Source organism: Larus michahellis, chromosome 21, assembly GCF_964199755.1.
Source record: "Larus michahellis chromosome 21, bLarMic1.1, whole genome shotgun sequence".
In the NCBI taxonomy this organism is placed as follows: domain Eukaryota; kingdom Metazoa; phylum Chordata; class Aves; order Charadriiformes; family Laridae; genus Larus; species Larus michahellis.
In genome coordinates, this window is record NC_133916.1 from 4,785,861 (window position 1) to 4,812,524 (window position 26,664).

The 26,664-nt window shown below is 45.2% G+C and overlaps 1 protein-coding gene and 2 non-coding genes across 8 annotated transcripts; 2 read left to right on the top strand and 1 right to left on the bottom strand.

Moving 5' to 3' along the window:
* The first annotated feature begins 807 nt into the window (after positions 1–807).
* Positions 808–880, top strand: TRNAK-UUU (transfer RNA lysine (anticodon UUU)). Its single transcript has one exon. It is a non-coding gene; the product is annotated as a tRNA-Lys (tRNA).
* Positions 881–1,053: 173 nt separating this feature from the next.
* On the bottom strand, positions 1,054–1,126 carry TRNAK-UUU (transfer RNA lysine (anticodon UUU)). Its single transcript has one exon. It is a non-coding gene; the product is annotated as a tRNA-Lys (tRNA).
* A 391-nt stretch (positions 1,127–1,517) lies between these two features.
* MDM4 (MDM4 regulator of p53) lies at positions 1,518–26,664 on the top strand. Of its 6 annotated transcripts, none has more exons than XR_012584352.1 (12): positions 1,518–1,691; positions 7,933–8,039; positions 10,766–10,840; positions 12,301–12,434; positions 12,894–12,943; positions 15,755–15,816; positions 16,583–16,679; positions 18,063–18,223; positions 18,768–18,902; positions 19,627–19,707; positions 21,289–22,132; positions 22,386–23,321. XR_012584352.1 is itself a non-coding variant. In XM_074564216.1 (12 exons), the coding sequence occupies exons 2-12, from the start codon at positions 7,965–7,967 to the stop codon at positions 22,713–22,715; spliced, it is 1,413 nt and encodes a 470-aa protein (XP_074420317.1). In that variant the 5' UTR covers positions 1,518–1,691; positions 7,933–7,964; the 3' UTR covers positions 22,716–26,664. The 6 variants fall into 6 exon arrangements, 5 of the variants coding, with proteins under 5 accessions (XP_074420317.1, XP_074420318.1, XP_074420315.1 ...); XM_074564216.1 differs by having other exon boundaries at positions 21,289–21,755; positions 22,640–26,664; XM_074564217.1 differs by lacking the exons at positions 1,518–1,691; positions 22,386–23,321 and adding an exon at positions 5,826–6,046 and having other exon boundaries at positions 21,289–21,981.

Genomic DNA, 26,664 nt, shown 5'->3' on the forward strand with positions numbered 1-26,664 from the left:
GGAGAGCAGGGGCAGAAGCGGCTGCACAAGCACATTGTGGGTAACAGATGTGCTGGAGCCACAGCAGCGGTGGCTGTAATTTGTTTTTGTGGGCGGCCGGCCCTGCCAGGCTCTTGCAGACAGGGGAAATAATCACCTCCGAAACCCCAGCGCCACGCTGGAGAGCCATGGACCGCGCTGGGAGGGCTGCGAGTCACAGTCTGTGGTTTGGGTTTAGTGGGGACAGTGTTATCCCAGCCTCCCTGCTTCTCTGCAGATCCCCAGGAGACGGGAGGATGGAGGTCATTGCAGGATTCACCATGCCACGTCGGGGGAAGTTGGGACTTGGGGGTCTCCCAGTGCAGCTGGGCACCCCGGGGCCCCATCTCCCACCAGGCCCTGGTGGAAAAATGGTCTCAGTCTGCACCACATCGGCCTGCAAAACCCACGGGAATCGTCACCCACGGTGTGGGATGCGGGGCTGTGGGTCGACTGGAGAAACCCCGCTAATTAAACACACCCCAGTATCCCCTGTGCTGGGACGGACTATTCCCAGTACTCTTTCTGTTCCCACTTTGCCTAACACCCTGCCCGCCCCCCCCCCTCGCAGCTTTCCCCAGCGCTGCCCTCCCAGCAGCAAGGAGCTTTGCTGTGGGGAAGGGCGACAGCCGGGGGGACACATCCCTCCTCGCAGGGCACCCTCTGCCCGGCGGCCCACGCTGAAAGTGTCCGTGGGGGCGCGGGTTTCAGTGAGGGTGCAGAATGTAGAGGCAGCCGTGCGGCTCGTGGCTAGGGTGATCTATACGCACGGCTCAGCGCCCCAACAGAGCCCGGATAGCTCAGTCGGTAGAGCATCAGACTTTTAATCTGAGGGTCCAGGGTTCAAGTCCCTGTTCGGGCGTTAACTTCCTTTTTCTCCCCTTCCCGCTTCTCCTAACAATTTTTTTCCCCCAAAAGCCTTTTACACCCTCGGCAAGGGCGGCTTTCCCCACCGGGGGTGTTCCGGCTGCGCCCCCAGAGAGGAAATAAAAAAAAACACTCCAAAAACAGGTTCTAGCAGAGGAAAAGTAATTACGCCCGAACAGGGACTTGAACCCTGGACCCTCAGATTAAAAGTCTGATGCTCTACCGACTGAGCTATCCGGGCTCTGAGACTGGGCTTCCCGGTTTGTTCCTATCAGCGTACGCAACCACGGCAGGGCACGTACCTGGCTGGGGAGAGGCACGGAGTGGGGGCCGTACCGGGCTGGTGTGCGGGCACAGCCCTGTTGGGGCTGGGTAGATGGAAGGACGGGAGGGTTGGCATTGAGCTGGAGGAGGAGGGGTGTGTGCAGCTCTGTACCTTATGAAGCCGTTCCGGCGTGGGGGGCTTCCACCGGGCCGGGGGGGGTTGCAGCGGACCGAGGGGGGCTGTACTGGGGCGGGCGGTTTGCACCGGAACGATGCAACTCGTGCTCGGTCCTCCACCGCTTGGGGGCGTGCGCGCTCCTCGCCCGGGGCTCCGCGCCTCTCTAGCGGCAACTTCCGCTACGCTCTATGGCGCGGCCCCGCCGCGCCGGGCAGCCATGTTGCCTGCGAGGGGAAGTGGCGGCCCGCAGCCCCGCTAAGATGGTGGAGAGGAGGCCTCGGGGGGCGTAGGGGCCCGTCCCCCCCACCCCACCCCCCCGACCCCGGCCTGTGGGGCGACCTGGGGCCCATGGAGCAGCTCTAGGGTGAGCCCGCCGCGGGAGGCCGGGGCTCGGGGGCGCAGCGCTCCGGGGCCGGGCGGGCCGAGGGAGCGGGGAGGGCGGCGGGGAACGGGGGTGAAGGCGGTTGAGGGGCCAAGAGCTTTTCCGAAGCACGCTTTTGGCTTTCTGAGCTTTTGCGTACCCGATGGTTACCTGCAGCATTGATAACTGGGGCAGCATTTAAAGTAAAAGCTTGAGGGATGTGATGTGAGCTGACTACGGCAGAGGCTGACAGGGGCTGTTGCCATGTGTCATCTTTCACAGAATGATTTTACCTTAAACCTTGCCGTGCTTTTCCAAAGCAAAACACTGCTGGAGGCTGGGCAGGTTAACGCTTGGAAGTAGCTGCTCTGCTAAGTGCGGTGTTAACAACGAGGAAGCATTTTCAGGCAGGGATTAATCACTCGAAAGATTAGATGTGTGATGTTTCACGTGTATTAAACAGATGGACTTTAAAAGATGATCCCTTGTTTTTAGGCTGATCGGTTCTGACATACCCGCTTTGGGATAGTGCAGAATTTAGGGCTGTAACGCTCAGAGGGTTCAAAAGAGCTGAAATAAACCCACAGCTTTCCAAGACTTATACTTGACAGAAGCAGAATTTACTAGATGCAAATGACAAACTTTTAGAGAAGGAATAACAAGAGAGGTTGAAGGGGCCACTGAAATATGAACACAGAGCCGTTATGAGAACTCAGACTTGTTTCTGCTACGGTATTTGTTCATTTAATGCTCTCCAGCAGCTCCAAGTGGCCGCACGGCCAGCGTAGGTGGCCCAGCTCCAAGCAGGGTAGCCTGGACAGTTCTGCCAGGTAGGTCAGGTGCCAGGCAGCTCCCTGCGTTACACTCACTGCCAGGAGACTGAACAGGAAACATACCCAAAAATCATAGAATCATAAAATGTGTTGGGTTGGAAGGGATCTCTAAAGGCCATCTCGTCCAACCCCCCTGCAGTCAGCAGGGACATCTTCAACTAGATCAGGTCGCTCAGAGCCTCATCCAGCCTGGCCTTGAATGTCTCCAGGGATGGGGCCTCCACCCCCTCTCTGGGCAACCTGGGCCAGTGTCTCACCACCCTCAATGCAAAGAACTTCTTCCTAATGTCTCATCTAAACCTCCCCTGCTCTAGTTTAAAACCATTGCCTCTCGTCCTGTCACTACATGCCCTTGCAAACAGCCCCTCCCCAGCTTTCCTGTAGGCCCCAAAGAAAGGGTTAAAATTCATATCCCGAGTGCCTGCTTCTTCAGAAGTGTTCTTTGGACCTTTGGGCCACGTGGCAAACACACGTAATAGGAGTTTGAGTGCATGCCTATACATTTAGCAGCTCTGCTAGCAGTGGAGCAAAAGCCCCTAGACGTTCAGCAATACGCAAACTCATAAGTGAAACATCACGCAGCTAGTTCTGCCGAAGATGTGATTAAAATCAGGGCTTTTCTCATTTTTCACTGCTACAAAAAATAGATTATTAGCTTCAGTTTGACTCATAAATTCTAAAGTATTTGGCTCAACACTGAAGGGAAAGAAATCTTCATCTAAGCTGTAGTTTGCTGTGACAGGAACAGTCAGCACAGTCACTTCAGGGTATTAAATAGCCCTTATCTGATGGAAGCAGCTTGTTTTCATGATCTAACTACTTTTTGCTCCATGGTTGAATGCCTTAAAATAGTGATATTGATTTGACATTCCCTTAAGGAAGTATCTGCTATTGGGAAAAGCGATTCCGACAAAAGCCCGATTTCATCTGTTAAAACAGAGATAAATGGAAGCAGGGGCATGCGCAGTGGGGTGGAAGCGCTGCCCGGTTCCAGACATCACCAGCAACAAATACCATCGGCAGCAGCTGATTTAGGGAGATTTGGAACGTAATTTGCCAGTGTGCCTTTTTAAATTGAAACTATCAGTTTTGTTCTCCCTCCTGCTTAAGTGGTTTTGCAATAAAATGAGCATTGCATAACATTTGCATTTGTTAACTACTAGTGTTTATCAAAGGTTGGCTAATTTTGGTGCGTTATTGGCAGACCTTTGGGGAGCAGCACACAATTCGGGGCAGATGCAGCACAGCAGCAACAAAACTCATGTCAGGTGAAATTCAGAATTAAAATGGTTTTTGAATTCGAAGATATGGATTTTACTCCAGAGCAGCTGCCAAAAAAGGAACTCTAAAATTAGCGTTTAGTATTAAAAATAGTAGCCTTGCCTTTTGTTGCCATCTGTAATGCATTAAGGGACCTCTCCATAGTGAAATGGGGCTTTTCTCTGGATGCTTTTCCTAGCAGAGGGTATTTTTCCTGATTGAGTGCTAAATAAATATCAAAGCAATGAATTAGAGCATTTAACTGAGCACAGGACAGCAAAAGTTGAAGTCAAGCAGTCTATAAAGTGTGAAATCTGTTAAATCACGTAATTCACAGCCCAGCTTTCTCTCCTCCTGCTACCACTCCCATTCAGAAGCCCCCAGTAACCAGCCAACACTTACAAGGGCTCATGGAGTAAAATCGTGACAAGGTGGCAGTGGAAGGGCAACTTCGATGTCCCCTTGGCTGGCATTGTGCGGCTCTCAAAGGACATGTGTGAGCTTGTTGGGAACACGGTGATGGGATCGGGTGAAACATAGAGCCCAGAGAAAGGTGGAAGCACTGGGACAGCGGTGGTGGAGCGAAGGATGTCACAAGGTGTGGTTTGCAGGGAGGGGTAACCGTTTCTGTCACAAGCCGGGTGGGGAGGAGGACTTGCAGGCATAAAAACCTGGCAGGGACTCACACTGATAGGGACAAACCTAATTAGCTCTGGCTCTTGTCAGATTAGCGCTGGTGTAAAGCCCCCCTCCAGGGCCGCCCTCTACAGGACACTGTACAGGAGATTGCAAGTTTGTTTTCGGTAGAAATTTCGCTTTAATTCAAAGCCTGATGAAAAAGAATGATGCTGAGGACAAGACTTAAGTGTCAGATCGTAACCCACTGGTGAAGTGAGCCATTACAGGGTCCACAGATACACCGAACAATAATATCTAGCTTACGCTCCCTGCTATGTTTTCACTTTGCACAGAAATTAGAAATTGTGTTCTTTCCTTAAAAGAAGGAGCCTTTAACACAAAAAGTGAACTTGAATTACAAGTTTAGCTTCAGCTTTTTGGACACTGTTGTCAAGAATGTCTGTGCACAGTACACTTGCGCTCCCTTCTGGGTCTGTTAAATCTTCTGTCTCAAGCCTTGTCTTCTGCAAGCATCAAAAGCTGTGGTCTCGTGGGGTTTTGATCTCTCAAGAGAAGGAACTTTTACTCACAAAACAGGCAGATGACTCGTTCCTGTAGCGTGCATGACCATATAAAGTGTTCAAATGGAAAAAAATTGTTACTTCATGACTACTTTGTGATTCATGGTTTCCTCCAAATCATTACTCTGGTCTGGTGTAATTTTCTAACATGTAGCTCCAAAGCCATAGAGGGGAACAGCGGTAAGTTCACTGGTGCTTCCTTCAGTTGGCCACAAATTAGTTTAGACACTTCCAGGGTTGTGGAGTAAAATATTTGGCATAAAATAGATGGGAAAATAGAGTTGCAGGGGAAAGTTAGATAGGGCTCACTGAGCAAGAAGCTTCTCAGTTCTCTAGGAATTGCCCCCTTTGTGTTTCTGGCCAGTCTCTGGACAGAGGGTGGTAACATAAATGAGATTTTCTGTCTTGGCAGGACGGTGACTGCCAAGTCCTTGGCAGGACTGGTGGCTGCCTCCCTAAATCCTGTGGCTGCCTGCAGCCTAGACACATTTTAGAGCTTGCATGCTTTGAGGGGCGGCATTCAGTAATCTCCAGATTAATTTCTAGTTAAAGGAAGTTAGTATTACTAAGAGTCAAACATACTAAAAATACAGTTTGTCTGTGAAGACTGGAAGCAAGGCACTAACTTGCCTTTCTCTAATAAAACCAGTATTGAAACGGTTAAAGTCATCTTTGGTTGACACTTGCTGAGCCCCTTTCCAGGAATGCAGGGTGGAGAGGAAATCCACTGCTTTCTCCCTTTTTGTCCGATTTTCACACCAACTCCAGCTCTTACCAGAGGCTGATGCACTTAGCGACTCCCTCTCCTGATTAGATGAGTTGGAGGCAGGAGCAGTTTTTGAAAGAGCGACTCAGAGCCCAGAGCATCCGCCGGAGCCCAGCCAGGCGTGGGGAGCTCCTGGGGAGGCTGCACTGAGTCCCCCCCCCGCCCCCGGGCAGCTGGAGCTGCTTCTCCTGCACAAGGACCCGCAGACTCTCCTTGGCAGGAGCAAAGGGAACCTGGGAACCCGAGGCAGCGGCTGGCCCATCCTAGTGATACTCCTTAGAGCAGAGAAGTTCAAGGTCGGTAAGTTTGTCTGCAGCTAGGACAAAGTACAGCTTTAAAGCATAAAGGATCCGGTGGGCAGTTTGTGTTGCAATGTGCTTGGCATTATCAAGTAGAAACTTCAGTTAAAATTTAAGACACTGATAACGTGAAAGTTGTTTTAGCTGTTATAAGTCACTTATTTTGAGTTACTACCTAGACCCGTTCACTGTCGAGGTTATTTACCAAACTTGAACATTTGATATGCTTTAATTAATCTTTCCTAAATATTTAGAGATATGTTTGATCTTTGGGAACGATTTTATTCCTGATAGCGCCTTACTTCAGGGAAATATAATGCTATAGGAATTTTCAGAAGCCTCTAACAAAGTCATTGTAAATTCCTTTTACTAGACAGGGCAGGGGAGGGATAGGTGGTCAGTAACTTGAATTGGTGCTCAGATTTTTGTCATTGCTGGGGTTTCTGCACTGCCTGCTAGATAGATGTTCAGCCTGTTTTGTCTACATCTAAAATGTTTGGTTACATTCCTCAAGACATAAGTCCGGTTGTTTTTCTGGTTTTGTACTGGCTTACATTCTTTATAGCTGTTGTAGTAATAGTAAATTCATTTGCTGTATCTGGAAAATTTTGCAAAAGACAATTTAGATACTGCTTTGAAAGTTTTTGCTTCACATGTTCAAATCTAATTTTAACTACTGCGTGGTTAAAAGTCGATGCTTCTTCCAGATTCCACAGATTCCAGTAAAAACTTTCCTGAAGTTGCATCTCTGTAGGCAGGTTCAGACTTTTTAGTTTGTCTCGTGCTCTAGCCTGAAGTTTACCAAAATCACAGAATGGTTCGTGTTAGAAGGGACCTTAACAATCGTCTACTTCCAACCCCCCTGCTCTGGGCAGGGACAAAAATGGCAGTTGCCGGGCTTGTTTCTGCATTGCCTGCAGAAGTGCATCCAGATGAACGTTGAAATGGAGATTTTATTGTAACTAGGTCCAGGGACACACAGTTTTACAGCTATATTGATCTGAGCTTTACTGCTGCAACCAAGAGGTCAAGACTTAAGTTCCTTCTCCAGCAGGTTCAAGTTACTTTTTTTTCAGTGGCTACTTAAATTTACACTAGCCTTTCTCTTTACATATAAAGAAGTTTTCAAACTTGTGTGGTTTGTGCTGTGAGCATGAGTCATTACGGATCATTCTGCATATGAAGCTGTGCTCTTTGGGTGGATACTGAAACTGATAGGGCTTGAAAAATTCAAATAGCTGCAGGACTTCCCCTTTTGTTCCTTTCCAGGAAAGGATCATTTCACCTGCTCATCCAGTAATGCTGTAAAAACTGTTCATTTATAGCCTGCATCTAGTTATTTGGGATGAAGGCTGCAGCAGCTTTAGCAGGTTTTCAGCTCTTGGAAGAGCGGGTGGGGAAGGTGTTAATTATTGCCATCGGCACTGACTGCTCCTCCGTTTGGACAACTGGGGGGGTTGCTGTCTTGTGGAGATTTCCATTGTGGTTGATTGTGACTCAGCTTCTATTTCCCCCGCCTCTGACTCAAGGATTTCACCATGTTAAGAATTTGCCAGGGGCCTGATGGAGACTGGCAGGTCCCCAAGTTCCTCACCATGCTGTGCCACTCCTAGAGATGGGCAGTTACAGCATCCTCAGTGCCACAGCGGATCTGTCCCAGTTGTTCCCACATGGCTCTTTGTCAGACATGGGGCAGCCGGGTGCCGCTCAGGTAGGACAAAGCAGGTGAGGGACACAGTAACTTTCGCATTATACAGCAGTGGTTTCAGATATGCATGCAGGGCTAATTTTAAATACTAGTTTCCTGAAGCTTCTAAGAAGTGGAAGTGGTTAAACTCAAGACCAGGTTTTTCAGCTTAATTGATACATGGCCCTTCTCATTTATAGGTTTGTGCTATAAACAGCTAATCACTGCCAGAATGACATCTTCAAGCTCTGCCCAGCATCCCGCAGCTGAGAATGCCTGCAGAATCACACTTGGACAAGTTAACCAGGTAATTATCTCTCCCACTTATTCTCACAGCTTTCTTCTCACTGAAGCAGTGATTTCTTCCATCAAATCAAAGCTCTCCCAAGTGCATTTAAGTAATAAGAATTTAGCCTGCTGGAGTAGGGCTTTTATCCTGAGGAGTTCTGTTGGCTTTCAGTTTCATATCAATGATTTATGAACATTTTAAAGGGGGAGAAAGGGGAAAAAGCAGTTAAAATTTGCCATACAAGAAACTTGATAATCCCTATTTTTGTGCTGGACCTATATTTAAGAATTCCTCCTAGTGCTGGACTCTTACAGACAGTTGTATTGGAGCTTTGTAAGCTTCTATGCTGAACTTTGTCTAGTCAGTAATGCACCCCCATGCCTTTTTTCAGGTCAATTTAGATAAGTATTGAACACGTAGTACTCCCACTATCTACTATTCCTAGAGTGTCCCTGGAACAAAAAGTACTTGTAGCTGTGAGCCAAGGCCAATGTGGCAGGTGTGTGGTTTGAGTATGGCTCAATACCATGTTGATAGTAAGTCAGAGAAGAGAAATTTGCAAACAATAACAGTAAAAATCTGGTCTAAAAATCAGAAAGGTTTCTCTGAGACAGGCATCCAACCTTCCAGAGCCAATACATTGTAAGAAGCATTTCCACAGTATGAGGGGATGTGGCAGGAAGGGAAATAAGCTGATGGGAAGTTGAGAGAACCTCCTATTTGAGGCTTAATTTAGAACTCATTTGAGGCTTAATTTAGAAGCTTTGAAATGTGGCCAAGTCCTGTGCAGAACTGATGTATACGCTTATTTATTCAATTCACTCTGCATGAAAAAATAAGTAAATAGGCTCTGATATTAGTAGCAAAATATTGATTGTCAACACTCAGTGTCCTAGGCAGTGTGGAATAAACACTTCCATTTTGGCTGTACTGTAGTAGCTAAGGGCCCATTTTAAAGTGATCAAGCTAACTAGGTTGCTGCTTTAATCAGCAAGAGATGTGTAAGAAGTTACTTATACCCATTTGAGAGTGGTCATTAGAGAAATGAATGAATGCAAACACATAATTTCATCTTATTAAAAATCATGTGCTGATAGAAGCACTTATTCGAGTTGTGCTGAGCTTTTTTTTTCCCTAGTGAAAAAGCTGATCTTGAGAAGAGACTTGGGGCTGGACATGAGCTGTTCCATTTGAGCTTAAAAATGCATTTTGCAAACATAATAATGAGAAAACAGGCAGCCCAGACACATTCACAGGGGAGGTAATTTTTTTACAGTGTTAGAAAACAGGTGGAACAAACACCCCACCAAGATACTGTCTGATAGCTGAGTGACAAATTAGAGTTGTGACCAGCCACCAAACCCCACTCTTACCTTGTGCAGAAAAATAGTGCTGCAGGTCAGACTGTCCCTCAAGGGGTATTACAGGGCTGCAGGCAGGCTCTGCTCCTTGGGAAGGCAAAGGGAGACTGCAATTGCATTTATATAGGGAGAAAGGAAGGGTGGGTATGCGACACAGGTGAACCCACCTAATAGTGATAGGTAAGGACCTTTACTACCTATCATGGATCACATGCCTGGAGAAGGCATAAGCCTTGTCAAAGGGGAAACAGCAATGAACGTCGTGCACTGAGGACTGGACTTTCTGTGCTGTGACAGATGGAAATATCTTGCTGTAGTAGCATCTGATAGACAAGGAGAACAGAGGAAGTGATTCAGTGTGGGAAATGTGCATTAGTGTACAATATTGTACATAATAGTGTAGCGTTCAGAGAACAGGGAGGGCTTTCTGACATTTTTAGAGAACACAAGGCATCAGATCATGTGGTGGCCCTCTCCTAGGAACTGTTAAAATTCTTTTGGAATAGATGAAGGAGCAACGTAGGGGGGAAGTAGCTATTTAAAACTTGCTGCTGTTTTATATAGCATCATCTCTCTCATCTGCTACTCAAAGCTGCTTGAGCGTGTGGGTGAAACTAAAGGCGTTGTGGAGCAGTTGCATCGTTCCCAGGGTGCTTTATATTTTATATAATAAAGATTTTGTTTGATGAGTGAGATCTACAAAAAATACAGGTTCTGATCCTTGGTGTTAATTAACCACACCTTGTGTTTAATGCAGTCTTATTATTATGTGTCTATTCATGGATCCTAATAAATACATGCTCCCAAAGGTCTGTACAGAGCAGACCCAATTTGTTCACTGCATTAATTGAGAAAATTCAGGTGTGCTGCTCTTGAAGTGGCAATCTGAATGCACCACCATCGCTCCTAAATATATGACTCAGTAGTTTGTTAGTCGCTGCCTGGGACTCCATACCAAGGGTCTGAGTTTCCAGCCTTCCCTCACAGGATGAATGACATCAAAGTTAATGGGACAATGTGAGTGATTAAAGCCTTTAGAGCTGGCTGCCCAAATTCCTTGGCTTTTTTTTGTCTTGCACTTGAGTCAGAATGATTGTGCTGATTTCCAGTCCTTCTAACTTCTTTTTAAGCATTTGTCCGTGCAGATTACTTGTAAAAAAGAATACCAGCCTTCAGCAGGTTAGCCTGGGGCAAGCAGTGTTTCCGCACGACTCACACCAGGGTTGTCAGCTCTGTGCTTGGCGTGAGTCTTGCACAGGTTGACCTGGGCAGCGTGTGTTCGTTTGCTGTGATAGGCAGGTGTGCATGCCAGGGTGACGTGCTTTCTGTCAGCAGGGCACTGCTTCCCGTCATTCAAACAAAACTCTGTTCTTTGTTTTTTAGGTGCGACCCAAACTGCCGCTTCTGAAGATTCTGCAGGCTGCAGGTGCCCAAGGTGAAACCTTCACACTGAAGGAGGTGGGCTCAGTTTGTTGGCACTGAAATGTGCCTGTCCCTCGTTGCTTGGGGGATGGCTCTTTGTGGGGCAGGGATGGGACTGGCTATTAATTCTTCTGTACTTTGAAGCCCTATCTGCAAAACAGGGATATCTTAGCCATAGGGCTGTTGTGATTTGATCATAAATTGTCTTGAGAGCCCCTGGAGGAACTGGAATAGGAGAGTGAAATATTAAAGAAAATCATTTATTCTGGAAAATCAGAAACCTCTTTAAAGAAAGGAGAGATGGGATAGCCATAGTCCTGAGGAAGTGTAGGAGATTCTATTCAATTGTCTTGCTCTCTGCTCAGTGCATGAAAGCCTTAAAAATTGGATTCCAGTTGATATTTTTCTTTTAACTTTCCTTTGAAATGGCTTGTCAGCTAAACCTGAGACCCCGTGAATTCATTTATTTTAAGATCAAAATGCAATATGTGTACGAGATTAAAAAAATGACACTGACTGTGATTTACAAGAGTACCCTGTCTGCAAAGAATTAAATGCAGTGGTTTTTCATTATGAATGTGTCAAATATTCCTGCAGAGCCTTGTGACTTATTTTAAACACTTATGCATTTAAATAACTTATTTAGCTTCTAAAAATTTTTGCAAAAACAAATTGAATGGTTTAAATGGGGAGAGTTGAGTATTAAATGCAGGTTACTTGTATAGATTAACATTTTAACTCAGGCAAGTCGTTTTTTTCTGCAGTGAATGGAGTACTGTTAGCAACTTCTTGGTGACACTGTCATTCAGGAGGGTCACTTGTCATTCAGGAGGGTCACTTTGGTGGGTAATGGGGGGGTTGAACCTGCCTATATAGTGCTTAATGCACTTTGCTTTATCCTCTTGTACTCTGCATTCCTCACTGTAGCTGGCAGCGTCCCCTAGCTCTCAGAGGATGTTTCCTCTCTTATCCTTCTTTGTGATACTAATGCACTTATTTTTGCATCTTGTAAACTGTCCTGAGGAAGAGCACTGTAAATGTGGTCATCCTTTAGTAACAGCTTATGCTTTTCACCCCGGATACCTTCTGTCTCCTCTGCACCCATTCCCTTCTCTTCTTTGCTTTTATTTGGGCACCAGCAGTTTCCATCTGCAGCTCTCACTGAGGGAGGCTGCTCAGGTAAAAGTGTTAGCACCCATGTCGTGTTTCATTTTAACGTGGGGTAGCAGAGTGACTGCTGTTTGTCCGTCTTTGACCCAGTTTTCCGTCTTGTCAAGGGTTAATAGTTACAAACCTTATAGCAGTATGGTAAAGCATAACTCCTTTGGTTGGGAGGCACTAACGAATTGCAGATGTGCATAAAAAGCAGGTGCTATTTGACTCACACTGTATAGGGTAGCAGGAGGCAAGAATCATAAACGAAAGCAAGTTTCCAGGGTCTTTATTGGTTTGGTTTTAGCTGCAGATATGGCTAACGGTGTGTTACGTATCCCCAGGTTATGCATTACCTAGGACAGTATATAATGGTGAGGCAGCTATATGACAAAAGACAGCAACACATGGTCTATTGTGGAGGAGATCAGCTGGGAGAACTGCTGGGACTGGAGAGCTTCTCTGTAAAAGATCCAAGGTAGGAAAAAGTCACCTTCAATGTATGTTGTATTGTAGAGGTTGTCAAGACCCTTGGTGTCACTGTTTTTATTCGCTGTCGCATAACCCTCCGTGCATACCAAGTGCCCTGCTCAGTGGCTTATTGGTGATGCATTTGACAAGTTTGAGCTGAGTTCCTTTGTTCTGAAGAGCCAGTTTGGAATGGTCCAGGCAGTGAGCTGCTTGAGGTGACATCTTTTCCCTTTTATTTCTGCGTCTTCTCAGGCCCTTGATCTCAGACTTAAGCTAAAATCTGCATCCTTCAGTTAAGTTCTGAGCTAGACTTCTCTATAGCAAGCATTTAGGAGTGGCAATCTGCAGTTGTCCTGCAGTTTTCAGTGTCTCTCTGGATAATAAAAGAGAATTTCCGTCCCTGGTTTAAAAGGGTAGTGCTGTTTGATTTTGCGAGTGTAGTCAACTGTCGCCTTCTTTCCCACAGCCCAGTCTATGACATGTTGAAGCGGAACCTGACTTCTGCTGCAATGGCAGGTAGGTTTGTCACAGTATGGGCAAGTATATTCAATATAGTGTTGATGTAACTTGGGTAAGTAATGATATTCAGAAGAGATAAATGTTTCTGAAGTTGGAACAAACTGCTAATGAAGGCTTTGACAAGACAATCTCTTCGAGTATGTGTCTTTTCTGTGTGTCCACCATCAGTAGCTGTGATATGAAATCAGTTAGCTGTTGGATGTACAAATCAACATGGCTGTAGTATCCCACCCAAATAATTACTGGTTTCTCAGTCTTTTCTCAGTTTCATAGCATGCTGCGACTTCTCGCTCTCACCTCATTTTATACATTCATAGTCTTGAGACTGAATATGAGCGCTGGAAACCCAGCCTAGTTCTGCAGGCCAAAGAGGTCTGGGCTTTAATTGAACACTTGAACCTTTAAAGGTCACTGTTACTTTCCCAGCTCATAAGAGAAATCAAATCTACCTACATCGAAAGTCCTTCAGTCATAAATTAAATTTATTCTTAAATTAATCTCAGCTGATGGCTTCTTTGCATCTGTTCTCATTGTACGGATGGTAATCTTCATTTGAAAAAAACCTTCTAATGAAACTACAAGTGTGCAAATCATGCGGGAGCTGCACCAGGAGGGTTGTGGAGTCTCGTGCCGTACTTCCTGGGGTCTCTAAGCAAATAATATGCACTTAGTTCTTCATAAGGGCTTAGCCTGTTTTTTACACGTACATAAAAGCTTGCACAAATTTAGAAACTGAGAAAACATGGCCCTAAACTGCTTAGTCCTCTGCTTTGAGCCATGTCTCGGTGCCTCTGAGGTCCCCCTCCTTTCTCTATTTATATAGAACAATCTTCCTAAGTTGACTCTCGTCAAAACACATTACCTACAGAATAACTGTGTGAGTGCGGTTTCCCTTGCTGGTGATGCCCTGGCCTCTTCCCTATAGGCATTGTATGTGGAGAGCAAAGGATCCCAGCGAAACGCTCTCTCCTCTGCTGCCCTGTCCCCTTCTGCTCGGTGTGTGCCTGCGGCTGCGTGCCTGTGGCTGCGTGTGCGTGTATGGGCCACTCATGGTGTAACTATTTTTAAACCTGCCAAAGGAAATACCGTTCCTTTAGGGGGATGATCACTGAGTTATACCACCGTGTCTGCATGTGTATGCGTGGGACTATAAAACGAAACAAGCTTGGCAGACCAGGCCTTCGCCAAATACATAGGAAGGATGACTAGCTATTGTTTTGCCTTCATCACACCGTAGGAATAACTAGAAGGGCCATAGGGCTTAAAGAGGTCTTCATGTTTCATGTTCTGTAATAGCTGCTTATATTCATTAGCCAAATCAGTGCTTATCAGCACATCATTTTGCAGATTATCTGGGCCACTTCTTTTAAGTACACTTGTAGAAAGAAAAGTGACTGCAGTACATCTTGATAATGAAGACTAAGCTCTTGCATAATGCTCTTTATCAGATGGTGTCCTTACTTGGCTAGCTTTCACGGAGTGTGACTGACATCAGGTGTATTTAGGAATACCTCACTTTAGAGGACATTTTGTATAGTATATGTTGGCTTCAGAAAAGGAAGCCTTCCAGTAAGTGGAGTGTCTTTTCACCCAGTGTTTAAGGCTAGTTGCAGTATTTATAAAGTGTTAGAACGGTAGGTCTTCACTTCTTCTAGTGTCTCCGCAGAGCCAAAGCAATTATGGATGAGCCAATTGGCTTCTGTTTTCCTTCAGGCATTAAATAATCAGTGACTGCAGAAGCTGAGGGTGATGGAAGGGAAGAAAGGAAAGCTGAACTACTGCACGGAGGGCAAAGAATATAGCATGGAGCCATCTCATTTTGTGGTCCTGTGCTTTGGCTCATTTTATGGACACTTTGTGGTCCACTTTTCTGCCTATAGCAGCAGTTTTCAGTGTCTTCATATCAGTGCCAGCATTCATGATGTGACTCGGACTGTTCATGTCTGCCTGGCATTCAGCAGGGAGTTTTTCTGGTAAACTGAAAGGGGAGCAAGCAGGAGCCATCCTTGCATCTTTTGTTCTCTAGCAAGTCGTTCTGTTTAAAGGGTAGGCTTCCTAAGTGCAGCTCCCCTATTGTGTAGAAAGTTTTTTGTTAATTTGATTGTTCTTGCTGTTTAGGTTGGCCTTTTAATTAACTCTCGGGGCAAGCATAATCATCTGCATTAAATTGTGTGATGGATGTGTACACAGTTACCCAGGAAAGAGCTTGCTGTGCATGGAATTTTCCTTTCTTTAGTCTAGTCATTGTTGTTCATGCCCACACCCTTTAAGGAAGACGTTTTTCCTGTCTCAGCGTGAGCTGAAAGAGATGGTGTCCTCAGGTATTTATAAAATCTTACTCTTCTGTGTTCACCTTCTTCAGCATGGATCTGATCCAGCCTTCAAGTGAGAGTGCCCGCCCTCTGCTATTGCTCTAGGTTTCTGCCTCCATGCAAACCTCTTGAGTAAAGGACCTAGAACTTCTTGTGGTGTGAAGATAGCCTGTAGGAAAAAGAATAGTTCTTCACCTTGAGAAGAAGGTTCTTACATGCTCTGAAGTTTCATCAGGCTTCATCTCTGAGGGGACACAGACTGTCTGTTCCACAGGCTAATGCCTCCATATGGACCTGGGAAGGCCTAGGGAATACTGGAGTGATGCCTCTCTAGGAAACGGCCAGCTCTTTAAGGAAGAAAGGGTTCTCTTTCTCGTAAAGGGTTACTTAGAGGTCTGCCAAGCCTGGCTCGTTGGTTGCTTGCTGAAGACCCTCTGTGTTGTGAGAATGGTTATTACCAGGGAAGGTTTTTTCTTTTGTTTTACCTGCCATCTAGATGCTGCACAGAATCTCGCAAAGGAACAGAGCGTCGATAAGCCAAGCCAAGACCAGCTGAAGGTAAACCCACTGCCTGGTGGTTTCTTTTGTTGTACAGAGTGCCCCTTCTCTGTACCTGTGCATGGTGGACTGCCAGAACTTTGTGCTGCTTGGCTGCCAGGTCCTCACCTTCCTGAAAAGTTCTTGGAGTCCACACAGCAGGGACAGAGTGACCCTTCTCTGTTCTCTTCATAACAGAGTACCAGTCTCTGAGCGCGTTTCTCTGGGGTGTAGCACTTCTAGTCCTCAGTTCCTCCAGCGTGCACTCTATTTTCATGCCTTTCTCCCCTCTCTCCCATCCCCTCTCTGAGTAGGAATTGCCAAATAATTAAGCTTTCTAAAATGTGTGAACAAGTTTTGTGTTTAGTAGGATTGTTTTCAGAAGCTTTCAGGCAGAATCTGAAACCTAGGAAAAATCTTTGCACACTCAAACTTGTTTCCAGGTCTATTTTGGGATTAAAGTAGTCTGAACTGGGAGGTGTCTGTTCTCACTGGGGGCCAGAGGGTCAAAAAGATCACAGCATTACTGCATTAAAGATGGCAACTTTTGGACTTTTGCCAATCTTAAGATTTTTCCTAGGTTGCCAGTATATTGTTTGTGCTGATTACAGATGCGTTAGCTTTCTTAAAGGGTCGTTAGTGTCTAGTTTTTGTTCAGAGGCTTTTATTCCTTTTCATGACTTCATGGTCTTGCCCTGCAGCTGGTGACTCGGAATTGAAGTGCTACATCCCCTTGTCCCTATAAGCTCTGGTGGACTAACATCTCGTTTTTCCTTCCTTCGTGCAGTTTAGCCGACAAGAAGGTTCTGACACTGGCGTCATGGACGGTGAAAGCAATGCTTCTGCTTTGTCTACCTCAGAGCAAAAATGTGAGAATTACGAAGGTGAGTTCCAGCTTTTCTGCGGTAATACAATGTGTACAAGCTCTTCTGCTCCTTCTCCAGCGTGACACATTGAGCTCTGCATCAGCAAAGTGCAGTAGGAGGGTTGGGAGACTAATAAAAACCTGTTGTGGAACATAATTTTTAAAAAATCATCATCTTATGTTAAAGATTGAGAGAACTGCAAATGTTCACCAAAAGTATTTCAAGGTAGACGTGTTTTCTAGCTTGGATATTTGGTCTCATAAATAAACAAACTCTTTGAATAAAATGGCAGGATAAGCTCCAAAAGAACATCTATCACTAAACAATGTAATGAAAAATTTTACAGACCTTGCTGAAGGGTATTTTAAATGCTGAAATTATACTTGTATCTATTTATCTTCCCAAGGGACTCTCTCCTCTGATTACAGAGAACACAGCCTGAGCTGTCTGCAGTCATTACCTGCAAGCCAATCAGGGAACTGAATAACAATGGAAAATTTTTTTCTTATCCAACTTAAGTGTAATACAGCTCCTTCATATTGAGGCGTTTCCTTTGTTTTAATGTCTGGGGATTTCTTGCTGGTTCACTCAAGGGTTTGTGGTGTTACGGAAGCAATTTTCCTGGTTTTCTACTTTCTATTCTCATGTCGTTCTCATATCAAGGAACCTAATTTGTAAAACCAGATCTTCTTTGCAAGCGTGGGTATTTCCAGATCAAATGAGAGCAGTAGACATTTTCCTGGCTGCACGTACAAAGGAGGTAGAAACAGTCCTTGTCCTTTGAAACTCTTGGCACTGAAGAGAGAGAGATTCAAGGTTATCTTGAAATTCAGGCTACTGAGTTTAGGATCATAGACTAAATTGCACAGGCTAAAAAGGAGGCTGAAGCATGGGGTTATGGAGGATGGATTCTTACCTTCCTGCTTCCTATTTGGAGCCTGGTTTCGGAATTCAGGAGCTCCCATCACTGGAAATTTGAACCAAATTCAAAGCAGATTCTTTCTGCATCTTAAGTCACTCAAGAAATCTATGCGGTGTTGACTTGGGTTGAGCTCTGAAAGAAGCGTTCGTGTTTCTGTACTGAGTTTTAAAAGCGAGGTAATGCTAAAGAGAACCTGTACGGTTATAGAGATACTGGGAACACTGGGATGCTTCTCTGAGCTCTGATGGCTCTGCAGTGACCATTTTGCCAGGTTCACTTGGGTAGTTACATGAGTACAGGTGTGGGGCAGATCTAACTAACATCCCAGTACACTCACACAAACCCAAAGCTCTTAGCAGTAACTGGCTGTAAGAAGGAGCAGGAAAGATTTCTGAAATCTGATGGGGCCAAATTTTTCTCTGATAGTCTCTTAAGTAATGTAGGTGTGGCATGACTTAGATTCTACTTGGCTCTTACAGACAAAGACTTAATAGAAAACCTCTCTAAAAGCAAGAAGCCTAAACTGGACCTAGTGTTTGAGGAATGGGATGTAGCTGGTCTTCCATGGTGGTTTTTAGGCAACCTCAGAAGCAATTACAAGTCCAGAAGTAATGGATCAACAGATATTCAGACTAACCAGGTGTGTAGACATTTTAAGTAGGTGCACTGTATTCTCTTCCTCTCCTCTTCTGCGTTCCAAATAAATAAAATATTCTTGTTCTTTCTTCCCCCTTCCCACTCCAGGATTTTCGGCCTCTCCCTTGTGTGTTCCTGTCCCAGCCTTTCACATCAGGTGGTTGGTTACCTTTAGTGTTCTTAAATAAACTAGGAGCGCACTGAAGGCCATGTTCAGCCATTGGAGGTCCGTCTGTCTGCGCTCCAGAGCATTAGCTGCACTTCAGGAGTTGCCCCTCTTCCGGGTTGAAAGTTGTTACGCGGTGCACATGGCTGTAGCCTGGTGGCCAGCTGCCCTGTGGCCAGCTGGCAAGGGGATGAGCACAGGGCTGCTTGCAAAAATGGGTGTTTTTGTGAGAGTAGCGAGCTGTCCCCTTCTCTCCCAGGGGTGACTGGAGAAGCTGCCCAGGGCTAAGAAGGCTGTTAGTGAGAAAAAGGGGAGAGGAATTTGCTGTGGTGCTGCTGCTAACCTGAGCTCTGAGTGGTCTCTTCTGTTTCTTCTCCAACAGGACATAGACACTGCCGTTGTTTCAGATACTACTGATGACTTGTGGTTCCTCAACGAATGCCCGTCGGATCAGAGCAGTGCTGCAGTCAAGGGGGAAACGGTTGACTGCGAGGAAGTGAAAGAAGGTGACAAAAAGGTACTTCTTCAAACAGCCGCAGTGCATGTGTTCCGCAGGTTGGCCTTGTTTAATTGATCTCATGGAAGTGCAAAATCCTTTGCTTTTCATCTGCCTTTTAGTGCTGTGCTGATTTGGGAGGAGCTAGGTCTATAACCATCTGGAGTTTAAACTGTGTTTAAAAAAGGCTGTCACCATTCCATACATGGGGTGATAGTTTTCCAGTCAATCTGCTTGGGCTTTCATTTAAATGCATGTATTTCCAAGGCAAAAAAATCATTTAAAATTAATTAAAATTCTAGCAGCAACTTTACTATATTTCTAGCCAGTAGCTGCAAGACTGATAAGTGAAAAGACCAGAAGAGGAAAATCTGAGTTTACGTTGTGTTAGTATTCAGTGTTAGGTAGGCTGGCCTCAGTCTGCTAGCTGAGGTGTAAGTCACTAGTAAGATTGATCAGAAGAGTAATTAATCAGGTGTGTGTTAAAAGGATTGAGTTCATGATTTCTTGTGTATGTGTTTGTGTGATTCTTGTGTGCATCAGAGAGAGGTATGGGTTGACCAAAGGAATATCGCCCAGCCACAGTTATTGACAACAGCCTAGAATGGATAGTGACTATAAAGTAGCTTTTCATTCACTTACAGAAATGGCAATTATATAGTCATTTTAGTTTTGGTGTCCAGTGCCAGACATGTCATAAATAGAGATTATTGCACCCCTCTTACAACATTTCCACTCTTTCCAGGTGACTGAGGATGCATGTTTGCATGACTTTGAGGATTCTCAATGCTTAAGTGATGACACAGATACAGAAGCTACTTCTGAGGTAGGCATGCGTTAGGTCAGCGTTCCTTGCTTGCAGTGTGCTGCATCGTAGCAGGGCTCTGTTAAATTCTGAGCTGGATAGGCATTGAGCACTGAGAGCCCGTGAACGCTCTGATCCACCCAGTCCAAAGACACCAAGTGTTTCTCCTGACTGCAGAGCAGTCCTGGAACTTACCTGATTTCGGCCACTATTTCTGGTGACATGAGAGAATTCATACGTGCTCTGGCTAGGAAGGTTTTTTGACTAGGAGATTAGGGTCCTTGTTTCTACGTTGTTCGTCCCTTTTGTGCAGGGTAATGTAGTGTCAGCATGGGCAGCCACTGGCTTTTTATTCGTGATTTAACTTGTCCCTTAACACACCCAGGAAATGAATGAAAATTAGGCCCTCAGTTTCCAGCATGGTCAGTCTAATGCTATATGAAATTAGTATTAACGATATCTATGCATGTTTTAATAAGGTTAATTCTGTAATGTCCTCTGAAAGGAAATCTAGAGTATAGTCCTTGGCAGAGATTTGGAAATCTAAACTAGGCACTTTGTAATCACCAAGGTGCTCACACTCAAAAAAATTGTTAGTGGAAATTTCTGTGTCAGGATCAGGATTCCACTGAGTCCTGGGTGTCCGAGCCAGCTCTGAAGCTGTCACTTGTTTTGTTGTAGTCTCTGGGATAAGAGAACCTGCTTCCCATCTCACCCCATTTTTCCGAGATACTTTGTCAGGAGGAGAGCCTGCGTACCTGCTGGTGTAATGTCTTTGTCCTCCCGGTGCCTCTCTAAGGACAGACCAGAGCTCTTCTCCCTGTTTTAATGAGAAAACAAGGTGGAAAGAGAGAATAAGCAGTAATTACTGGGTTGTCACTCCTCCCCAGTACCCCATTCCTCTTCTGAATTCTCATGATAGATAGCGAGGGACATCAAGTTTGTGTTCTTTCATCTGTCCTTTTTTTCTCCCAGTCTCGCAGGCTGCCTTTTGAGGTTTTGTTGTAAGTCAGCACAAGTGTATCACAATACTCTTTGCAGCTGGTGGCACCAAAGTTTTTTAGCATAAATTTCTAGACTTCTAGACATCCCAGACAAATCGGGATGTTCCTGGCATTGGACAGCTGAATCATAGCTCTGAACTTGGGCAGCTCTTGCCCTCGCAATGCGGGGTAATCAAGTAAGCCACTATTAGTTGTGCAGATTCAACAGATGCTAAGTGATTAGTGAGTCTGGGAAATATATTCCTGACTGATTCCAGGCGCTCAACCCGTGGATTTAGAGTGAGATACTGAAAATTCAATAAACTGCACAGCTTGAGAACATTGTGTTCTTCCAGAGGCTGGGAGGAAGGAAGGACAGATTTTAATGCTTAAGAAGAGATCTGCGTCGGTAGAATGCACAGGGTTAGTCAAATTCTCCTTAGGCTTTCTGAGCTGCTGATAATCAAACTAGCAATTGTGCATTCACAAGCTTATATCCAGTAATAAATGCCCTTTTTTGATGAAGCTTCTTTGCTGCTTTTCCTGTGTAGAGGAAAGGAGTCGTACACAAGAATACACTAACTCACTGCTGTTTTTGTCTGCCTCGATCATTCCTCAGGACTGCTGGCAATGTACCAAATGCAAGAAATTTAACTCTCCAGGCAAACGGTACTGTTACCGCTGCTGGGCCTTACGGAAAGACTGGTACTCAGATTGTCCCAAACTGGCTCATTCTCTTTCTCTGTCCGACATTGATGCTATGCAAAACAAAAATGATGATGAAGGGATAGATGTGCCGGACTGCCGAAGGACTATTTCTGCTCCAGTTGGCCAACCCAAAGACCTGTACATGGTAGAAAACAAATCGCACGTAGATCCCTGCAGTTCTATTGAGTCTTTGGATTTGGCACGAGAATGTGAAAGCAAGGAGTCTCTGTTGCGTTTCACTGAGCATAAAAAGGAGGAAGAAATACAGTCTTTAGAGAGTATAAAAAAATTACTCAATCCTTGCTTCTTATGCCATCATAGACCGCGGGATGGGAATATTGTCCATGGAAGGACTGCTCACCTTGTGGCCTGTTTCAGGTGTGCAAAGATGCTGAAGAAAAAGAGATCACCTTGCCCAGTGTGCAGGAAAGAGATTGAGATGGTGATCAGGATCTTTATGGGGTAGTTGCGCCAGTTCAGTCCTTCCCCAAAAGATAGCACAGAGGTTTTCTTGCACTCACACAGACCCTAACTTCAGAACTCGGCTGGTGAATACCAAAGAGAATTAAGATTCAAATTTGACCAAGAACACTGAGGACCCTCTGCATTAAATGAAGCAGCATCCACTTTTCAATGTCGATTTAAATTAAAGTCCATAGGGAGCAGGGAGTGACCGGCATGTTGCTGTCAATGCCCCAGCTTTGAAATTGTCTAAATCATCTAATTTCAGCTCAGTGGTGTCACTGGGATTCTCAGCTCTGACAACTGGTCCTTGCAGAAAGCAAGTTGTGGAAAGAGTTGTAACTTTGGCTGTTGGAGTGGTGTTCTCCAGTCAGTCAAACCTGTGCAATGCCTTTTACGGGGGGAGTCTGCATCTGAAAGATAGAGAGAGAGAGAGAGAGAGAGATATATGTGTGTGTGCATGGGTGGGCTGGGGTGGGAAAGGGTGGGAGGGAAGGTTAGACCACGGTGTTTGCAATTTAGATAAGCCATTTCTCCAAGGATCAGTTCTCCTGAGGGCGGTGAGAAGTAAATAATTTGGTTTCTGCTTTTTTTTGTTGTTGTTCTTTATTGTAGGTTTGTTAGATAAAGTGAAGGTCCTCTTGCTGCCAAGATTGAAATAAGTCCTCCTAAAGTTTTAGTCTGTAGCTATCTCAGGTCACGTATCAGATGGCAAAAGAATGGAATTTATACTTTGCTTAGTTATTGGATCTTTTGGTTTCTATTGATTCTTCTTTTTTTTTTTTTTCATTTAAACACAGTCCTATGTCATCTGTGCATAACTTTGGTGGAACCTGTCCAACGTTAGCACAGAACCTGGTCTGCCAGCTGGATTAAATTATAACAGCTCTCTCCATGTTTTGGGATGTTCTCATAGCTCTGTGCTTACAGCCCCATCGCAGTTTCTACCTGCCTCATCTCATCAGGCCGCTATAGGTAGAAGATGGTCACTTTAGAGCGCGATGTGGCTTTAAAGACAGAATATGGGCCTTTAAGGAAAAAAAAAAAATAATTCCGTAAAGCACCAATTGCAGCTGGTTAGTCTATGGGCTGTACTTGATGTTAGTTTCTGGGTTGTTTTGTTTTTGTTTTTTTTTTTTCTCATTTTCTCCACTACTTTTCTTTCCCCGTGATTTAACGCTTCAAATCTGTTTTGATTTGAACGTAGCATTTACGTGGTCCCTCAAATTTACGCGTGGTTGCTCTACTGGCTGTTAAAACTCAGCTAGAACTTGTAGTTTAAAAACCACTAACCCTTTTCTGGAGCGTCCTCGTACCGTCCTCAGCCTTCCCGTTCTCCAGGGCTTTGGAAGGCCTGCATCATGCGGCAGTGCCTTCACCTTTCAGGTATACAGGCACATCAGTACAGCGCGTAGAATAAACCCCGTTTTGTTGTCTTCTCTATAATTCCTCCTCTAATCTAGGAAGTACACCTGAAGACCCAAAAAAAAAAAAAAAAAAAAAAAAACAGGAGATAGTGCTCATACCTTGGTGCTTCTCTAGGCTCCTCTTTTCCCCTCGATTTCCACACTCCTTGTGCTGGTCCAGCCCCAGCAGGTCAGGTGTACGGTGGGAAGCCCCAGAACCTGCCCAGCGGAAGGTCCCTGGGACACCCCAGCAAACTGCGGTGTCCGAGTTGTTTTTCTGCAAAGATATCAAGAGTAGGTGCTATAAGTAATCACTGCCAAAAGCCAGATCTATTTTATAGTTTGCGTAGCGTTGTGATTATTTCTTTGTTGGCTGTAATGTAGGCTATTACTGTTGGCTGTTATTTACAGTTGTATTTTAAAAATCGGAGGATAACTGTTTGGAGTTTTGGTGCACTATCTGTAAGTCCACGGGAATCAATGTACATGGAAAAGCTCTCTTAACTAAAAGGCTGTTAAATTGCTGGTGATGCACTTTAATCATGCTAAGATCAGCAGCGTTACCTCCTGGAGTTGTAGGAGGGAGTTCCTGTCAGGTCATTTCTTCCCTTTTTCGGTATTTTCTTTTCTTTTCAGGTTAAGGTATCGGGTTCAGGGTGTGTTGTGGCACTTTGTGGCACTTCTGAATGCTGTGAATTCCCCCTCGCCCCGATTGCTTCTAAGAACTAAACCTTTTTGCTAAAAGCAGTTTTACTGAATTGTTCAGATCTGTCCACGCTGAAAAGCATGTAATTTGTGTTGACCAAAAAAAATAAATAAATATAGTAGTCAAGAAAGTTTAGTAATGGGGTTGAATATCCCTCCTAAAATCCTCCCGAGATCTGTACGCAGCTCCCATTGTGAAATTAAAATTGTTTGTCAGTGTGGCAGTTAGTGATGAAAAGCAAATCTGTAGGGTAACTTTCAATGTAACAGTCTGTATCTGTGACTTCTTGTTCGGTATAACTATGGTGTTTACAAATTGCATTTGTCGAGTTCTTAATTCTTTTAAACTGAACTAGTTAGTGGACAGAGGATCACAACGTAACAGTTGATTTTCCTTCCTATAGAAGAATAAGCTATTGCAGGGCACGCACACTGTGCGTAGCTGTAACTGCCCAGCTCGTGGCTGGGGCTTGGAGGGGTGGGGAATTTTGGTGCAGGAGAAGGGGCGAAGAAAGTTTTATTGTTTTAACTTAAGTCTAAGACTAAATACGTAGCAATTTACCGAGAACTGTGCTTCTGACTTCATTTTTACGAAGTGCGGACTTGAGGTATGGGTTGAAGAAGTAGCTCAGGGCGCTTGGCTGCAATACTTCGGTTGCAGCGCAGGTGGGATATTGGCCAGGCAGTGCTATTACTTTCCTTCTCTACAGACGCGACAGTTCATGTGGGATCCTAATTCAGAAACCCATTTTTTGGAGGAGCTGAGCATTTACCTGAGACGGGTGTGAATTCAGGTTCTCTGAATAAGTCTTGGTGTCTCATAGCGGATGACAGTTCTTCTCTCTTACAGTGGTTTTACTATGAAGTGCAATATGAGAGAAGACATCCTTGGTAATCTTTAGCGGTCTTTGCGGCACGTCTGGTAGGAGAAGTGTTGACCACAGCTGTCTTTTGATGCCCAGACTAGAAAGGTTTATCTGTGTCACTGCTTTTTTCCTTGAGTGACATTGGTTGGTGTTCCTCAAGAACCTGCTGAAGTCTCACTAGCGCGAGTGTACCTGTAGGTCAGGTTTCATTTACTAGATCCCTCAGCTTTTCAGCCAGAAGTTTTGGCGCTAATTATCCCCAGAACCAGCAGCTTTCTTACTTTGGTGGGTATTTAAATACAGGATGGGAGCCATGAGGCTCGCAACCATATAGTGCTGTTCAGCACATTATAGTGCTCTGCAGCGTGAAACTGTACATACATACGTGAAACTGTAAACTCTCGGTATTAGCAGCCAGAGGTACGCACGTTGCATTGACTCCTGAAAGTTTTTCCAGTTCAAGTGCCTCTTCTCGGTTACTCTCAGTGACTCATTTACTAACGTGCACAGCACATCAGCCTTTTTTGCAGCGGTCTCTTCAAAAAAATCTCAGCATCCCTCCTCTGCTGAGATGGATTATTGAGCCAATTTAGCCTAAACAAAGCCGCTACACGAATTACAAAGACCCTTTGGAGGAGCCCCCCAGAGTGCTTGTTTCTTCTGAACGGTGGGTGTTTCCACAAAGACAGCGATGAACTTTCTGCCTGAATACCTGTATTTAGTACCGTGCACGATTGTGATGGAAACAATAATGTAGCTTGCCTGGATCTGCTCCACCCTTCTGCATCCAACATGGATTGTATCTGCTGCTCAGAAGTTGTCCTTGCAGAGAAGTGGCTGTTGGATAAATGGAAGTGGAAATGGAGTGGAAACTGAGCGTCTCAAAAACCCCATCGGGGCAGCTTGCTTTTGCCTGTCCTGAACTTCATCTTCCAGTCCTGGAAGAAAAACCAAAATGCTCTCGCTAGAGGCCTTCAGTGAAGGCTGACCATTTTGGAAGATGCCATGATTAAGCAATTGAAGAAAGAGCCAGGGCACCGGTCTCCATTCTGTCTTTGTCCCTAAGCTGAGCAAGGAGCTCTTCAAGTCCTGTGCCTGCTCTTTGGCCACCTGGATGGACATCAGCAAGTAGCGTCAGGATCCTTGAAAAGGAGATACTGCGAGGCTGTTCTGTCAAGAGCAAGAATGAGACCCGCAAATGATACGGGGGTGATAAACTGTGCGTTTGGAACAGCTCTGGAAGCACAGATGACCTTCGTACAGCATCTTTTCCGCTCTTTCTTCGGTTATCTATCCACAATGGCTGGAATTTTCCTTGCTCCTTTGAAAACAAGCGAGGCCCTTGTGACTACATGGTGGTATCTGGCCAGCAGAAAGGTCAGCTGCCACCAGCGGGGTTACGCATCCCATCAGCTCGCTCTCTGCACCTTATTCTGATTAGTACAGGCAGCTGTTGTGATCGCAGTCCTGGTTTTCTGTGCTGTTTTACCCTGGTAACGTGCAACAGCTGCCCACACGTCTGTGCAGACGCCCCACGCTGCTTCAGGGAGACGCAGCCGCCGAGCTCGGCAGCGACTGTCAGAGTCTCCGACTCCTAGAAGACATAATCACGCTGAGGAGATACACAAAGAAGGCAGGAACACATCGTACCTCTGGCAAAGATAAAGATTTGCTGTTCTGGAAAGAGCGATTTCCTACTGGATCTCCCCAGCACCCTTCTTCCCTGCAGCCTGTTGTTCCCGGATATATTTTTCTTGTTTAGAAAAACTCTGCGTCTCAATATCCACCCACGCAGTCACTGCGGTAACAAGCAGGAGCGCTCGCTGAACAACATCTGTGTGGTTGCAC

Coding starts and splice junctions, on each gene's coding strand:
- MDM4 (XM_074564217.1), top strand. CDS start 7,965: ATGACATCTTCAAGCTCTGCCCAGCATCCCGCAGCTGAGAATGCCTGC. Junction 12,944..15,754: donor GACTTCTGCTGCAATGGCAG/GTAGGTTTGTCA, acceptor CCTGCCATCTAG/ATGCTGCACAGAATCTCGCA. Junction 16,680..18,062: donor AAAATGTGAGAATTACGAAG/GTGAGTTCCAGC, acceptor TGGCTCTTACAG/ACAAAGACTTAATAGAAAAC.